Here is a 17048-nt window from a genome sequence, read left to right on the forward strand (position 1 = left end):
GGATGCATACCAGGACCAAGCCAGTTTCATAGGGGCTATGAGACCACCGGCAGGCAGCCTGAGCTGGACAACAGGGGGTCAGCTGGAAGGGGGGGTGTGGGTGAAAGGGCTCCCCGCCCCATTGCCCTCGGAGGGGCTCCTTAAGCTCGCAGTCTGGCAGGAGTCAGCCTGGAGTGACGGTCCCACCAAAGCTTCAGCCCCGACAGACCCCGACCCCACCCCTCTTGCCCCACCCTTAGCCTGCACCACCTCGTTTCCCCGGAATGAGGTTTGACGGACTTTACTTCTCACCCCTACCTCCGGAGGGGCTGGGCCTCGATGGAGCAACCAAGCTTCCCCTTATTAGCAGCCGGCCCCGCCCTCCCCCCACATAAACCACTCACCCGCCCGCCCCACACCTTCCACTCGTGCGGCGGCGTCCGGCGCGTCTGTCCTGGCCCATCAGTCCCAACCTGTTCCTCCCGGGCCGCGCCACTCCGCCGCTCCGCGCTGCCCTCGCCAGCACCGCCTCCAGGTGAGGCCCCGACGGGCTCTGGGATGCTGAGCCCCACCACGCCATCTGGGGGGCCGCGCGCGCCCCAATGCGACCCCCGCGGAGGGGGTGCGGGCCGGCGACGCTGCTCCGATGTGCGGGGGAGCGCGGGCTGCAGCGCCACGAGCCGCCGCTCCCGGTGCCCACGCCGGGTTGACCGACGTGGGGAGTGCCAGGGACCCCGAGTCCCACTCCTCGCCCGCTTGTCTTTTGCCAGGAGCGTTGGGTGGGGAATCTGCTAGGAAATGGGTCCTCGCCGGCGGGGTGTGGAGAGAAAGGTTGTGGGTTTGATTCTCAGTTCGGGCGCGGATGGGAGGCAACTAATTCATCTCCCTCTCTCTTCTTTTCTCTCTCTCTCTCTCTCTCTCTCTCTCTCTCTCTCTCTCTCTCAAAAGTAATGGAAAGATACTAGTATCCTCTAGTGAGAAGGAAGGAAGGGAGGGAAAGGAAAGAGCCTTAGCCAGTTTGGCTCAATGGATAGAGCGCAGCCTGTGGACTGAAGAGTCCCCGGTTTGATTCCAGCCCAGGGCACATGCCCGGTTGTGGTTTTGGTCCCCGGTGGGGAAGCGTGCAGGAGGCAGCTGATGTTTCTATCTCCCTCTTCCTTCCTCTCTGAAATCAATGAAAATATATTTGGAAAGAAGGGAGGGAGGAAGGGAGGACTCCTAAGGCGATCAGCTGGTCCATGGACCTCTATCTAGACCAGTGATGGCGAACCTTTTGAGCTCGGCGTGTCAGCATTTTGAAAAACCCTAACTTAACTCTGGTGCCGTGTCACATATAGAAATTTTTTGATATTTGCAGCCACAATAAAACAAAGACTTATATTTTTGATATTTATTTTATATATTTAAATGCCATTTAACAAAGACAAATCAACCAAAAAAATGAGTTCGCGTGTCACCTCTGACACGCGTGTCATAGGTTCGCCATCACTGGTCTAGACTGAGGAGCGGCGTGGAGGGAGCAGGACAGAGGATGGCCTGCTGGGTCGTGAGGACGGGTCTGAGCAGGTCTCTCCGCTGGGCATGTGGTTTGCTGGGTGTCTGGGGAGGGGGGCGCCTCCCCCCTTCAGGGCGGAGGTGTCCGAGGCAAAGCCTGAGCGGGGCCTTCAGGGAGGGCCTCTGGATGGGTCTGGGGGAATCTCTGGATCAAAAATAAGCCCATCTTTGTCACCGGCTGGCATCAAAGCAGCCCTCTGCCTGGCGGGTTTCTGGCTGGGCTGGCCCGGTGTCCTGGGGAAAGGAACCCTGAAGGGTGACTGACCCGAGCCTCCCTGCCTCTTCCACGCAGACATGATGGACGGTCCTCGTTCCGATGTGGGCCGCTGGGGCCTGAGCCCCTGGCAGCCCCCCACCTCACCCTCCCCGGAGCCGGAGCCGGAGCCGGAGCCGGACAGACGGTCCCGCCGAGGAAGCCGTTCCTTCTGGGCTCGATGCTGTAGCTGCTGCTCCTGCCGGAGTGGGGCGGACGATGACTGGGGGACTGAGCCCCACAGAGACAGGGGTGGAGGACGAAGACCTGGCTCCCGGGGCTCAGACTCCCGCCGGCCTATCTCCCGGGGCAGCGGTGTGAACGCGGCCGGAGACGGTGCCATCCGAGGTGAGGCTGGCCTGTCCGCCTGAGCTGAGAGCCACAGGCCTCCGTGGGGACTGGGACTCCCCCTGGCATCTCGGAGAGCCTGGGAGGCTAATGCTGGGGGCCTGGGCTCCCCAGGGCGCTTTGCTGACCAGGAGCTGTGACTTTGCAGAGGGCATGTTGGTGGTGACGGGTGTGGATCTCATGTGTTCACGCTCGGACCAGAACCGCCGAGAGCACCACACGGACGAGTTCGAGTACGATGAGCTGATCCTGCGCCGCGGGCAGCCTTTCCACATGGTGCTCTACCTGTCGCGGCCCTATGAGTCCTCCGATCGTGTCATCCTGGAACTGCACATCGGTCAGTGGGGCCTGCAGTGGGAAGGGTGGAAACTTGGACAGAGGGGCTGGCGAGCAGGGCCTCCCAGTCCTGGTATTAGGGTCAGAGGTGCGTCTTCGGGCTCCTCCCTCACCCTCTGCCGGATCAGGCGGGTGCAAGTGTGTGTGTCCCTAGGGGTGTGTCTGAGGGGAGTCTTGGTGTTCCCATTATCCTAAGCTCACCTCCAGGTCTCCGGGGGCATCTTTCTCAATACTCTTTCTCCTCGGATGTTTGCTTGGGTGTTGCTGCCCTGTGTGTCTTTCTGGTTCTGCTCTCCTTCCTGCTCTGCCCTCTCTGCCCAGTTCTGTTCCTCTGTTTCCTCTGTCTCCGTGGCCCAGGGCAGGTGCCTCCCTCACCGCGTGGCTTGGTGGCCGTTGACTGCGCAGGCTGGTGATTACCATGCTGCCGGGGGCGGGTGACTCCTCGTACCCTTTGATTAGGCCCCGGCCTTGCCCACCCCGCCTCTAATTTTCCAAGTACCCACCACCTCCACCAGGGATGCCCTGGGCTCTGGAAGGGGCAGCCCAGGGGGCAGGCAGGGTTGGCCTTCAGGATCGGGACTGCCCTTCCCCATGAGGTGGAGGCATCTGGGCCGCCAGGGCAGGAGCTGGGCCAGGAGGCAGGCAGAGGGTGACGGTGGCCTGGTCTCTCCTGCCCACCTCTGCCTTCAGTGTCAGGGGAACAGGTTTGGGACGTTGGACTGGGTTTCTGTCCTGGCATGTGGACAAGCATCGGGCGGGGACAGAGCTGTTCTGACTGTAAGGCGATGGCCCAACTCAGGGGCACACTCACTGGCTCATACACATCCTGGGTGGGGCTGGGAGAAGTCTAAGGCTCCGTCCCCCCTACTGCAGGGAGGCCTCACCAGCTAATTGCTGCTTTCCCCATTCTAGGAAACAACCCCGAGGTGGGCAAGGGCACCCATGTGATCATCCCAGTGGGCAAGGGGGGCAGTGGAGGCTGGAAGGCCCAGGTGACCAAGTCCAGTGGGCAGAATCTGAACCTACGGGTCCACACCTCCCCCAACGCCATCATCGGCAAGTTCCAGTTCACAGTCCGCACACATTCAGAGGCTGGCGAGTTCCTGTTGCCCTTCGACCCCCACAATGAGATCTACATCCTCTTCAATCCCTGGTGCCCAGGTGAGCCTGCCGGAGTCAGGGGCAGGGGGTAGACAGGAGAGAAGGAAGGTCGGGCTTCCTTTCCGAGGACCCAGCTGGGGGCCTGGCCCTGGGAGAAGCCAGCCTCCCTTTTTCCAGGTGAGGGGATCTAGGTCCTATGTAGAAAGGTGACCACCTCAAGGTCACACAGCCTCGCTTCTCCTGGTGAAGGGCCCCAGTTACAGCCACCCTCCTCCCACCACGTCTGACGTGCTCCCTCCGTCATTCCTGGGAGGGGCGCTTTCAGGCTAGAGGGGTCCCTGTTCTTCCTCTGTGGACGCGAGTCCTGCAGAACTGGCCCAGGGCAGGGGGGCCGGGGAGAGGGCTGGAGGGAACCAGGCATGTGTGTTTGGGGATGCAGAGGACACCGTGTACGTGGACCGTGAGGACTGGCGGCAGGAGTACGTGCTTAATGAGTCTGGGAGAATTTACTACGGGACCGAGGCGCAGATTGGCGAGCGGACGTGGAACTACGGCCAGGTACAGCCGGCCAGGGCCACGTGCCCTCGGGGCCTGGGGGGGCCAGAGGCAGGTGGGGAGGGTGGGAGAGGAGAGGCTGGCCTAGGGTCAAGTGTGGCCACCTCGGGCTGCGGTCACCTCTGCCCTCCCTCCTTCCAGTTTGACCATGGGGTGCTGGATGCCTGCCTGTACATCCTGGACCGGCGGGGCATGCCATATGGAGGCCGTGGGGACCCAGTCAGTGTCTCCCGGGTCATCTCTGCCATGGTGAGCACCCTCATGGCTCTGAGCCCTACTGTGTGTCTGCCTGCTGCCTCTCTGGCCTCCCTCTTCGGGCCTTTCTGATTCCTCCAGGACCCCAGCCCTGCCCTGCCCTTGCAGATGGTATCCTGGGAAGGGGTCTCACTCCTTTTCTCTCCTTTGCCTGTCCCCCACCCCACCCTTCCTGGCTCCTGTCCCAGCTCTTATGGAATGTAAGGCCAAACCCAATACTTGGCACACCCAGGATTCACATTCTTGTGTCAGACCAGAGGTGGGGGAGGGGGGAATGACGCTGGGAGGGGTGGGCGTGGCTCAGCCAGATCCTGAGGCATTTCGGGGTGAGAGTGTTTGTAGTGCCGGGGGCTGGGCCTGACCACATGGCAGATCCTGAGCCTCTCCTCCAGCTCCTCCCATCCCATTCTGTCCTGGACAGGTGAACTCCTTAGATGACAACGGGGTCCTGATTGGGAACTGGTCTGGCGATTACTCCCGAGGCACCAACCCGTCAGCGTGGGTGGGCAGCGTGGAGATCCTCCTCAGCTACCTGCGCACCGGCTCTTCTGTCCCCTACGGCCAATGCTGGGTCTTTGCCGGTGTGACCACCTCAGGTAGTGGAGGGACTAGCACCGGAGGGGCCTGGGCCGGACAAGGAGGAGGGTGGGGAGCCGGGCTACACCTTCATGAGCCAGGCCCAGCTGTGGCTACAGTGTAGGGGCAGGTGGGGGTGGATGGTAGGCTGGCCTTAATTATCATTAATTAATGTTAACAACCGGAGAGAAGCCTAGGGGAGGGGAGGGAGAAGAGGCAGCAGGGACAAAGCCAGTCAGGTGGCCCGGCTTCCCCAACACACCCCTAACCCGAACACACCCTGACCCAAAGGCCTCCTCACCCCAATGACCGCTGACCCAGCTTGGCAACCCCATTGCCCTTCTCCCCCTGCTATTCCTTACCTGATGCCTGCCCCGCCCCCCCACCCCTGCCCTGGCCCTGGGCCCTGGGCCCTGAACCCCCAACCCTGGCTCCTCTGCAGTTTTGCGTTGCTTGGGCCTGGCCACTCGTACCGTCACCAACTTCAACTCAGCGCATGACACAGACACGTCCCTCACCATGGACATCTACTTCGATGAGAACATGAAGCCGCTCGAGCATCTGAACCATGATTCTGTCTGGTGAGGCTGGGGCTGGGGCTGGACTGCTCGTCCCTGCCAGGAACAGTGAGCCGAGCCCTGGCCAGGTGTCTCGGTTGGAATGTTCTCCCGAACCCCAGAAAAGCGTTGGGCTCAATTTCTGGACAGGGCACCTACCTAGGTTTTGGGTTCAATCCCCAGTCGGGGCACATACGAGGGACAGCCCATCAATGTTTTTTTGTTTTGTTTTATTGATTTCAGAGAGGAAGGGAGAAGGAGAGAGATAGAAACATCAATGATGAGAGAGAATCATTGATTGGCTGCCTCCTGCACACCCCTACTGGGGTCGAGCCCACAACTCGGGCATGTGCCCTTGACAGGAATCTAACTGGGAACCCTTCAGTCCACAGGCCAACACTCTATTCACTGAGCCAAACCAGCTAGGGCTCTTTCTTTCTTTCTTTTTTTGAAAGATTTTTTTATCGAGTTTTAGAGAGAGGAAGGGAGAGGTATAGAGAGAAACATGGATGTAAGAGAGAAACATGGATCTGCTGCCACCTATATACCCCCTACTGGAGATCGAGCCCACAACCCGGGCATATGCAACCTTTTGGTGCATGGGACAATGCCCAACCAACCGGCCATGGCCCATCGATGTTTCTTTCTCTCTCTCAAAATTATCCTCTCTCTAAAAATCAATAAGAACATATCCTCGGGTGAGGATTAAAAAGGAACAACAACAAAAAAAGAACAGTGACCTGAGACCTGGATCCTGAGGGGGTGCGGGGTGGCCGGGTGGGCTGCTCAGACTCAGCGCTCCCTCCATGTCTGCCCAGGAACTTCCATGTGTGGAATGACTGCTGGATGAAGAGGCCGGATCTGCCCTCAGGCTTTGATGGTTGGCAGGTTGTGGATGCCACACCCCAGGAGACCAGCAGTGGTGAGGCGGGGCCCTGCTTGGCTCCTGAACCCCACTTTGGCTTTGTCCCCATATCCCCAACCTGGGTAACAAACTCCAGGGTCAGCGCTGGATGGGGCCTTGGAGCCAGGTCCTTTAACCCCATGGTTCTTAGACTCATTAGCCATGCGGCCTTTAGTTTATTTTTACCTTTCTGCATAACTATATGCTTGACCCGGTGCATGAAAATTCATGCACTGGAGGGGGTCCCTCAGCCCCACCTGCCCTCTCTCACAGTTCAGGAGCCTTCAGGGGCAGGAGGTGAACCAGCGATCAGGGGAAGGCAACTCCCCATCACACCTCTGCTACTGCCACTGCCGGCAGCGCAAGCCTTGGCCGGCCCTGGTTACCTGAGTCTCGGGCGGCCCTGGGCAGCTGGGCAGCCACCATCCAAGGCTTGCCTGTGCCTCAGACTGGCCCTGGGCGGCTGGGAGGCTGAAGGGACTGGGGGGTCTCTGGAGGCAGGCGCGCGGAGTGGCTGGGCCAGCCCCGGTAGGGCTGAGGGGACTGGGCGCCACCATCTTGTGGCTGTGGGTGCTGCCACCTTTGCAACAGCCTGAGGGTCAATTAGCATATTCCCTCTTTATTAGATAGGATAATGGTTAATATACTCAAATGGTTCAAAAGTCAAAAAAAGACTGCAAAAATTAGGCCTGTCATATACTTTGTTCTCAAACAGGGCCTGCCCCTTTTCACCTTAACACTGAAGCCCCAGGCAGCCAGCCTGCCCCCCTGCTGTCTTCCTTCTGCCTCCCCTTCTTCACACTGGGTCAGGTAGCCCTCACCTAGCCTACGTTTCTCCTCTGGTCTCTGGCCAGACCTCTCCTGCTCCATCATCTCTGTGAACAGTGTCCCCTGAGTTATGCAACCCAGAGGCATCTGCGATGCTGGAAACGCCTGGCCCAGGACACGGCGAGACCTGAGTTCTGGCCCTACTCTGGGAAGTGGTGGGGAGGGCGGCAGGCAGAGGCCCTGGGGCCAGTCAGACCCGGGCTTGATTCCAGCTTGATTACTTCTTAGATATGTCCTCATGGGCAAGGCCCTTGCATCTTTGGGCTTTGGTGTTCTTGTTTGTAATATGAGGGTAATACATACCATACAGGGTGGTTGGGAGGATCAAATGAGAAGCTGTATATTAGAGAGACTAGCAGCATTCCCAGACCACAGTAAATATTAGCTCCTTGCATTCTCTTGTATCCAGCTGTCTTGTGAGATCCTGGCATCTACCTTGCTTTTCTGAGATGCAGTTTCCCAGCTATAAAAGAAGACTGTAGTGCTAGGTATTTTCTAAGAGTCTTTCCTGTTGGATGGTGTCCTCTCCTGACAAGCATCTTCCCTGTTAGCCCATCTCCTCTAAAAAACCCTCCTGAGCATGATGGGGCCAGACTCTATTTCCCACCAGCTCCCCCCTGCGCCCCCAGAGAGGGCACATTGGGCTTAGAGCTGAGGGGTTGTTCTGGATTTTTCTGGAATGGTGTCTGGGGTGTCATTGGTCTCCCAGACTGCAAGCAGAGTTACTGTGGGCTCTGGAATTGTCTTGATGTAGCGGGTTCTGACCTCTGGGGATCACAGACAGCCAACAGCCAACTTCAGCCAATGGAAGAAGAGTGTGTCAATGATTTAGTTGTCCCCAGGGTTGGTCCTGCCCCGCCCCTGCCCCCACTGACTGAGGCCAAATGGAACTTCACTCTTCTGTTTGCCCTCCCTCGGGTGGACTGGGTGGCAGCTGACCCCAAGGCAGTGGGCACTAGGCCTGAATGGGTGGGCCGCTCCCAGGATCCTTGCACCTCTCACCTCCATCCTGCCCTGTCTCCCCTAGGCATCTTCTGCTGTGGCCCTTGCTCCCTGCAGTCCATCAAGAATGGCCTGGTCTACATGAAGTATGACACACCCTTCATTTTCGCCGAGGTGAGGGTTGTGCTCCACATGCCTTCTGCAGGCCAAGGCCCGGCGTAGTCGTGGGTTCTCTGCTCCTGACTTCACCGCTGACTGATCAGCTGTGTGTCCTTGGGAAAGTCATTCTAAGAGTCTTCGTTTCCTCCACTAAGGGAATAATAATGGCTGTCGTGCTTCCTGTATTCAGGATCAAAAGAAATAATGGGTATGAAACGGCTTTACAAGTCATAAAGTCAGCAAACGAGCGTAAGGGATTACTGTTATTAATGCCAAAGTGCTTTGCGAGGAGCCTCCCAGACCAGCCTCCCTGCTCTCTGGCCTCATCTGGCTCAGCTTGGAAAGTCTCCCTGTTTGGCTCTGCCAGGAAGCTCCCCGCCTTCACACCTAACCCTCCCTGCTGCTTGGAGGATCCAGGGAAGGTCCAACCTCAGACCCTGTGGCTCGCTCACTGCAGCTCACACATCCCCACCCTCTCCCCATAGGTGAACAGTGACAAGGTTTACTGGCAGCGACAGGACGATGGCAGCTTCAAGATTGTGTACGTGGAGGAGAAGGCCATTGGCACACTCATCGTCACAAAGGCCATTGGCTCCAACATGCAGGAGGATGTCACCCACCTTTATAAGCACCCAGAAGGTACCATCCCCCAACCCGGCCAGCGCAGGCCCAGACCGAATGTTCCCGCTGAGCACTCACCCACCCTCACAGGAGCCGTAACCTCACCCTTGACCCTCAACCCCCAGGCTCAGCAGCAGAGCGTAAGGCAGTGGAGACAGCGACCGCCCATGGCAGCAAACCCAATGTGTACGCCACCCGGGACTCAGCTGAGGACGTGGCGATACAGGTGGAGGCCCAGGACGCTGTGATGGGGCAGGATCTGACGGTCAGCGTGGTGCTGACCAATCGCAGCAGCAGCAGCAGCCGCACCGTGAAGCTGCACCTCTACCTCTCGGTCACCTTCTACACCGGTGTCACTGGGTCCGTCTTCAAGGAGAACAAGAAGGAAGTGGTGCTGGCTCCAGGGGCCTGTAAGTGCTCCTTCCCCAGCCCTGCCCCCTAGATGGCCAGGCACTGGGGCTGTGGCCCGGGAGGCCCTGGGAAGCCATGTCTGGGGAAGCCGGCCTCCGTGACACCATGCCTCTTCTCCCCAGCGGACCGTGTGACCATGCCGGTGTCCTACCAGGAATACAAGCCCCACCTGGTGGACCAGGGGGCCATGCTGCTCAATGTCTCAGGCCACGTCAAGGAGAGCGGGCAGGTGCTGGCCAAGCAGCACACCTTCCGTCTGCGCACCCCGGACCTCTCCCTCACGGTGAGGGCGGCTGGCTAGAGCGTGAGGGGTGGCCTGGGGCTGAGGGAAACTGGAGCGGAAGAGGACAGGGTGCTAAGTCAGGAACACGACGGCCTGACGAGCAGTTCTAGGAGGAAGAGACCAGAGGTTGGCTCTGGGTTCTCAGACCTCCGTTTTCTCCTCTGTAAAGTGAGATCACATCTCCCCGATTCTGTGGTGGCTTCTCGGCTTATGCAGAGCCTCCTCTCGGGGGCAGACGTGTGGGACTCGAGGGGGTTTGGACCCCTCTCTGATGCGGTGTATGGACCCCATGTACTTGGCCGGGGTCTCTGATGTGGGGACGGGTCTCTTTTTCTCTCAGTTGTTGGGAGCAGCTATGGTTGGCCAGGAGTGTGAAGTACAGATTGTTTTCAAGAACCCCCTGCCTATCACCCTCACCAACGTCGTCTTCCGGCTCGAGGGCTCCGGGTTACAGAGACCCAAGATCCTCAACGTTGGGTGAGTCTGATGCCGCCTTGTCTGCCTCCCGGGCAGCCTGGGCCCCACATTGCTTCCTCTCTTGGTCAGGATGGTCAGGATGGTACCATCTGTCAGGGTCCGAGAAAGCAGCTTGGGGCCAGCCAGCAATACCGTCTGACTCAGTTCCGTCCAAGCAGGTCTAAGAAGACCTGCTGCGTGTGCAGTGCTGTGCTGTGTCCCCACCCTGCCTCACCGTCTCACTGGGAGCTAAAACTCACATAGGAATTATTAGCAACTCACCACTCACATTGCCCAGCGCTCAGGAGTTGACCAGCACTTTCAGGAATATTTTCTCATTTAGGAGACCATAAAAACCCTTTAAGGTGCATTAGAGATCATCATATAATTAAAAGCAAAGCTTTGGGATCCCAGAGCAGGTTCAAGTCCCACCTCCATCACTCACTGGCTATGTGCCCTTGGGCGGGTGACTTCTCCTCTGAGCCTCATTTTTCTCAGCTGTAATGTGGGGAAAACAATAGTACCTGGTTCTGAGGGTCATCCTGAGAATTGAATGAGATGCTGCACTAACACCTTTAGCATAGTGCTTGGAGCAAAGTTAGTGCTCATTTTGATTATTGCCACCATCACCCCCACCTTACAGATGGGGACCCCAATGGCCACGTCTCACAAGGCCCCAGGGCTCATAAGGGCCAGGCTCTGCCCTTCTGTGTGGCGCACCCCACGTTAACACTCTTAAGCCTGTTGCTTGGTTTGAGCCATGAGGGCTGAGCAGCAGTTCCAGAGGCGAGGACCCTGCACCCCAGGCCCTTACCAGCCTCCTGGACCTGATCCTGAGCCAGGCGAGGCTGTGTGAGGGCCTCACACATGCTTAGGTTCCTGGGCTTGTGCTGTCATCTCTGACACAGACCCACCCAAGTGCCCTGTCCCTCCCCAGGAACAGTACAGAGGGAAAGCAGAGAAGGCCAGAGGCTGACATTTAAGATCAGCGTTCTGGGGGCCTGAGGGAAAGAGATGACCTGTGTGAGGGGCTGGGTGCAGGAAGCAGAGGGTCCCTGCCCACCCTGCGGAACATCCCTCCCCCAACACACACACACACATGCTCACACTCACACACTCAGTCACAGCAGGCTCTGCGTGGTGGTGGCCTCCACCTTTGCCAACAGGCCAAAGCTGAAAAGGATAGATGCTAACAGGCATGATCTTTGCCCCAGCCCGAACCCTGGATGATGTCATACGTCACAAAGGAGCGCTTTCCCCTTATCTCCCCACAAGAGTCTCTGGCAGCTAAGAGAGTGGAACTGGGGCTCCCAGATAGGTCCTCCCTGCGGGCGTCTCTCACCTGCAAGTGATGGAAGGAGAGTCCCGTTCTGAGAGGCCCAGAGCTGGGCGCCCCTCGGCAGCCCTGTCAGACTTTGGAGTCTTGCCTCCACCTGGGACGAAGGAGAGGGCCACCGAGCTAAGCATGGAGACCTGCCCCACCTCTTCCCTGCGGGCTTGTATAAGGCCCCCTTCCCATTAAAGGTCCCAGCCTCCCCCCGAGTCCATGAGAGGGTTGGAAGGTGGTGTCTCAAGGCAGGTTCTCGCTGGTCGGCCTGTGGCTCCTCAGCTGCTGCTGTCCCAGGCCAGGGCCACCAGGACAATGGAGAACCCGGCGGGGAAGTCCCTGAGCTGCTGGTTCAGATACATTGGATTCCAAGATGGGTGTTACTTTGTTCCCGTTTGCACATCAAAGACTGTGGTATGGAACCCCATTATAGCATAAGGTGTGCCACCCAGAGTGGTGACTAGCCATTTAATAAACATTCCAGGACTTACTCCTCCAGATGGCTGTTGTCACCACCAACCCGGCACCAGGACAGGCTGAAAGTCTCTTTCAAACCCTTCTTGGGAATTTCCCCGGAGTCTGAATCATAGTCTCCAGAATATTCCTAGGGTGGTCTTCCTGGGGGTGCATTTAACTTTAGGGAAACAGCCTGAAGTCATCTAGAGCTAAGACGAATTAATCAGGTGGGCAAACAGGGTGGGGAATAATGCCCTTTTCAATCAGAAATGAAGCTTGGCTGTAGAGGGGGGACAGGGGACACGTGTGTGACTGGGTACTCGTGGTATGTGTATGATTTTCAATGACTCTGAAGAAAAGCCCAGGAGAAGTTTTAAAAGGTGTTTCAAGCACTGGCAACATGGCTGACCTCGTGCATAATGGAAGGACAGTGCTAATTCGGGATGCCTAAGGGAGCTGGTTTCGTTGCCTGCACTCATTGTTACAGGCACATTCCAGCGTTAGCAGCTGATGTGCTGACCTTAAACTCCGAAGCAGGGGTGTGGCAGAGGGCTCACCTGACACTGAGCCCAGGGCAGGGAGAAATCCTGACATCCATGCTGGAAACTGGAAGGCAATTTCTCTTGGAAATAACGTTATAAATAAAGGCCAGGTTCTGAAATAGTACAGGTTGATTGTAGTACAGGGCAAGTAGACCTTAAAGACTGGTCTGAGCCTAAACAATTTTACCTCTGTATCGATGGGAAAGTGGGCACAAGTTAAAAACACAAATTTGTAACCAGCCAGAGTGTAACCTACCTACTAAATTGTAGACTTAATTTCTAGTTACCTGCTATGATAGGAGGTCTAGCAATTAGGTCTGTAACAGTTAGGCTTTCTCTATCTCCCTGCCTCCCCCTGCTCTCCTCCTGCATGGAGCTTGGAAGCATCTTCAAGACCATCTGCTACCACCCCTTATTTTATGTTCACTTCCATTCTGTAGACCAGAAAGTGGGATCAGAGAAGTTCAGTAACGTGTCCTAAACCACACAGCGGCAGTGGTACAAGAAGGAGTGCAGAATGGTCCAGGGACACCTCTTGCAATCAAGCAGGCTTCAAGCTAAATGTTTTGCCCCAAGCAGAGTTTATCCTTGAAGTTCGGATATTGGTTCATTCTCTTGGAGGACTGGGGTGTCTGCACCGGTGTGGCTCCAGGGAGGGTCCCCATGGCAGGCTTGAGCTGAGTGGGGGCCAGAGGTAAGGATTGAGGCAGAGGCAGGAAAGGATAGGTGCTAACAGGCATGAGCAGGTGTGTATAAGTACAATCACAGTCAGTAAATAAAGCACACATGCAGATTGCAAAGAAGGGCCAGGTTCATTTTCCTGAGGGCAGGGGGTTCTCAAGGAGCCCTCACTGAGCAGGTGGGGTGAGCCTGCACAGGCGGCCAGGGCAAAGCATAAAAGAGGAGGTGGGTTCAGGGCAGGGAAGGAGCCCATGGAGGCTGGTGGGCAGGAGGAATGGTGGGGGATGATGAGGTCGTGCAGGCCGGCAGGCTGAGTCACAGTGAGCCTGTGTGTCGGGTTAGGGAGCTGCAGTCTCATTCCTTAAGCACCAAGGAAGCCAAGCCCTTGAAGGGTTCAGTTCAAGTTCGAGTGGTCAGAGAATAGAATAGAAAAATGAGATGAAAGGCAAGAAGGCCAGCTAGAAGGTTGGTGAAACTGATTCTCAGAGGTGTGGTCTGGGAATAGATTTTCAGAGATCCATTAAGAAGGGAGAAAATAAAAGCACTGTAGTGTGTGTGTGTGTGTGTGTGTGTGTGTGTGTGTGATGCACATACATACACACAAACATGTATGTTCTTGGGAAATATTTCCTTTTTTCTGAGATAACATTTTCCCAATGTTTGGGGGATTAAAATGCTCCTTTGGAAAGATGATTGTGGCAGAAGATAATTACTTTTCCTCCACTTTCTTCCTTGGCGAACCTGAAAGTATTTGGCACGACTGCGTTGAGCCCCAAAGTCTCCATTTGAAGTGTCCTTGGTCTCAGAAACCCCATGTGGGGCGGGGATGGTCTGGTTAGGCAGCAGCTGGCAATGGAGATGAGGGGGAGGTGGTGCAAGAGTTTTGCCCAGGTGTTTGTGGGAGGGAGGGAGGAGTCCGGGATGACTGGGACATTTCTAACTCAGGCAGCTGTGTGGGTGACTGCTGATCTGTGTGGAGGTGGCCTTGGGACTCAGGCTTTGTCCTGGTCCTGGGTGTGGGGATCCCTGTTGTGCCTGAAGGGCTCCACCTTCTGCTCCTTCCTTCCTGGCTGCCCTGCCAGTCCTTCCTCCCCACTCCGCCCCCAGTCACCCCAGGCCCATGACCCTGTCTCTGCCCACAGGGACATTGGGGGCAACGAGACAGTGACGCTGCGCCAGACGTTCGTGCCTGTGCGACCAGGGCCCCGCCAGCTCATCGCCAGCTTGGACAGCCCACAGCTCTCGCAGGTGCACGGTGTCATCCAGGTGGACGTGGCCCCAGCCTCCGGCAGCCGGGGTGTCTTCTCAGATGCCGGAGGCAGCAGTCGCTCAGGAGAAACTATTCCTATGGCTTCTCGAGGTGGGGCTTAGCCCTGGGCCAGGAGCCACGGGACTGGAGTCAGATGAACAAGGACACTGCCTCAAGACAGGAGTCTGCTGTAGAGCGGCTCCCCAGGGGCTCGGGCGGGGAGGCCGGGGAGGGGGCCTATCTTCACTTGCACTGGACAGCACAGAAACTAATAAACCTTTTTTTAATGAAGTGCTGTTCTGTCCATCTGTCCGTCCATGCTGGGCCAAGCAGTGTGAACCTACTGTCTGTCCCAGGGACACCCGCGGCATTTCTGGCGCACCTGGCTCTGAGAAGCATGGCTGGCAGGTCAGCAGCTCTTCAGATTGGGCCCCCAGTGCTTATCTGACCAATCTCCCCCCACCCCAGGGTGCTTCTACGGCCAAAGCCCTTCTGAAGGCCCGGGACTGCCCCTTCCACGGCACCCCCTGGGGAGAGAAGGACCTGAGTTCCCTTTAGTATGCACACGCTTGAGTAGAAATAGGCTGGAGAACTCCTTTCCACTGTTGATTTTCAAATATCCTTGTCTAAGCATTAGTATACAAGTAATACATGTCAAGTTGAAAATTAAGAAAATATTGGAAATTGTAAAGAAGAAAGTAATAGTCTTCAACCACCACCATGTAAAGAACTATTCTTTTTTTTAAAATATATTTTATTGATTTTTTACAGAGAGGAAGGGAGAGAGGTAGAGAGTTAGAAACATTGATGAGAGAGACATCGATCAGCTGCCTCCTGCACATCTCCCACCGGGGATGTGCCCGCAACCCAGGTACATGCCCTTGACTGGAATCGAACCCGGGACTCTTCAGTCCGCAGGCCGACGCTCTATCCACTGAGCCAAACCGGTTTCGGCGTAAAGAACTGTTAACATTGTGTTTCATATGCTGCTTTCCCCCCAAGTCACCTCTGATAAGCACTTTCTCCCAGCGTTAAACAGTGGTTGACATCCTGGGTAAAGACTGGATGAGAGTCTTCACTTCCAGCCGCCCTCCGGGGCCTCCTGAGCTAGGCTGCCCTGCTCAGTCTCCTGGGCTCTGCTCAGCCTCGGGGTGTTGGAGTGAGTCCAGCCTCCACCCCAGGCTCTCGCTCCTCCAGTTCCACTCTGCCTAGGTGAGTTCTGCTGGTCTTGTGGTTTTAAGGACCACTAACTCCAAAAATTGTATTTGTTTTCACTGAACCTCAAACTCGTAAATTTTTCGGCCTTCTCAACATCTCTACAGTGTGTTTCATAGAAGGCTCCAAGCTAAACAACTCCTGACCTCCACTCGTATATTCTCCTGCAGCCGCCCCTATGTCAATAAATGGCAGCTCTATCTTTCCAGTTTCTTGGGCCCACTACCTTGGAGTCATCCTTGACTCCTTTCTCTCTCTCACATCCCACATTCAGTCTGTCAGCCAATCTTGTTGGGCCTGTCTCCCATGCCCACGTGTCCAGAATCTGACTGCTCCTCATCGCCTCTACAGCTGCCGCACTGCCCAGCTGCCTTCCTATCTCACCCAGATCGCTGCCTCTGCTTCCTAATCGTATCCCCACACCCACTCTTGCCCTTTGACACTCTGCTCTTCACACAGCAGCCAGAATGAGCAGGTGATTTTGATTGTGTCAGTCCTCTGCTCCTTCCTTCCCACAGTGCTGAGCATGTTCCCACACTAGGGCCTTTGCAGGACTCAGCACTTGGCCTGACAAGTTCTTCCCCAGACAGCTCCATGGTTTGCCCCCTCTTCTCCACCATCTTGGCGAGGTCTTCCCCACCATCCCATCCTGAAGCTGCAACGTCCTCGCTGGCTTTCCCGCCTTTCCTCTCGGGGAGCATGCCTGCACTTTCCCTTCCCCTTCTTCCCTCAGGCGCGCATTACCTTTGCCTTTCTCTCTCCTAAGCTCCAAGGGCCCTTCTTTTGCTGCTGTAACTTGTTCCAGAAGCCCAGCTGGCTCACTTCTACTACCTCTGCAACTTTCTAAATAAACTTTGTCTTATAACTAAAAATTAAAAATAAAGTTGTAACATCCTCCATGCTCTCTATACCCCTCTTGCTTTATTTTCCTCCACAGCACATATTCCTTTTTTTTCTTTGTTTTTCTGCATAGCACATATTACCATCTGATGCTCTCTATATTGAATTCTTTGTATTATTTGTTATCAAATTTTCTCTACTGGTACTGCCCCATCCTAGTCCTCCCTCACTCGGAGTGAAGCACCAGCCCTCTCAGTAGCCCTCCCCTGCCCTGTCTATTCTCAATTTGGCAGCCAGAGAGATGTTTTGTTTCTTTGTGTTTTGTTGTTGTTGTTTAAATATATCTTTATTGATTTCAGAGAGGAAGAGAGAGGGACCCCTAGCTGGTTTGGCTCAGTGGATAGAGCATCGGCCTGTGGACTCAAGGGTCCCAGGTTCGATTCCGGTCAAGGGCATGTACCTTGGTTGTAGGCACATACCCAGTAGAGCGTGTGCAGGATGCAGCTGATGGATGTTTCTCTCATCGATGTTTCTAACTATCCCTCTCCCTTCCTCTCTGTAAAAAAATCAATAAAAGTATATTTTTTTAAAAAAGAGAGAGGGTGATAGAAACATCATTT

General features: G+C 56.1%; 1 protein-coding gene across 2 annotated transcripts; it reads left to right on the top strand.

The window, feature by feature from the left end:
• Window positions 1-358: 358 nt before the first annotated feature.
• On the top strand, window positions 359-14664 carry TGM1 (transglutaminase 1). Of its 2 annotated transcripts, XM_006102230.3 has the most exons (15): window positions 359-514; window positions 1826-2134; window positions 2283-2471; window positions 3383-3631; window positions 4011-4129; window positions 4268-4375; window positions 4803-4977; window positions 5400-5538; window positions 6333-6436; window positions 8274-8362; window positions 8833-8986; window positions 9094-9378; window positions 9502-9662; window positions 10003-10139; window positions 14267-14664. In XM_006102230.3, exons 2-15 carry the CDS (start codon window positions 1828-1830, stop codon window positions 14493-14495), a joined length of 2445 nt encoding a protein of 814 aa, XP_006102292.2. In that variant the 5' UTR covers window positions 359-514; window positions 1826-1827; the 3' UTR covers window positions 14496-14664. The 2 variants fall into 2 exon arrangements, with proteins under 2 accessions (XP_006102292.2, XP_014323114.1); XM_014467628.2 differs by lacking the exon at window positions 359-514 and having other exon boundaries at window positions 1994-2134; window positions 2249-2471.
• Window positions 14665-17048: the final 2384 nt, after the last annotated feature.

The sequence above is a fragment of the Myotis lucifugus genome, unplaced genomic scaffold (assembly GCF_000147115.1).
Source record: "Myotis lucifugus unplaced genomic scaffold, Myoluc2.0 scaffold_406, whole genome shotgun sequence".
In the NCBI taxonomy this organism is placed as follows: Eukaryota; Metazoa; Chordata; class Mammalia; order Chiroptera; family Vespertilionidae; genus Myotis; species Myotis lucifugus.

Excerpts from the sequence above, each read along its gene's own strand:
- TGM1 (XM_006102230.3), top strand. The coding sequence starts at position 1,828 with ATGATGGACGGTCCTCGTTCCGATGTGGGCCGCTGGGGCCTGAGCCCC. Across the intron at positions 4,130-4,267 it reads GGACGTGGAACTACGGCCAG|TTTGACCATGGGGTGCTGGA; the intron begins GTACAGCCGGCC and ends CCCTCCTTCCAG. Across the intron at positions 4,978-5,399 it reads TGCCGGTGTGACCACCTCAG|TTTTGCGTTGCTTGGGCCTG; the intron begins GTAGTGGAGGGA and ends GCTCCTCTGCAG.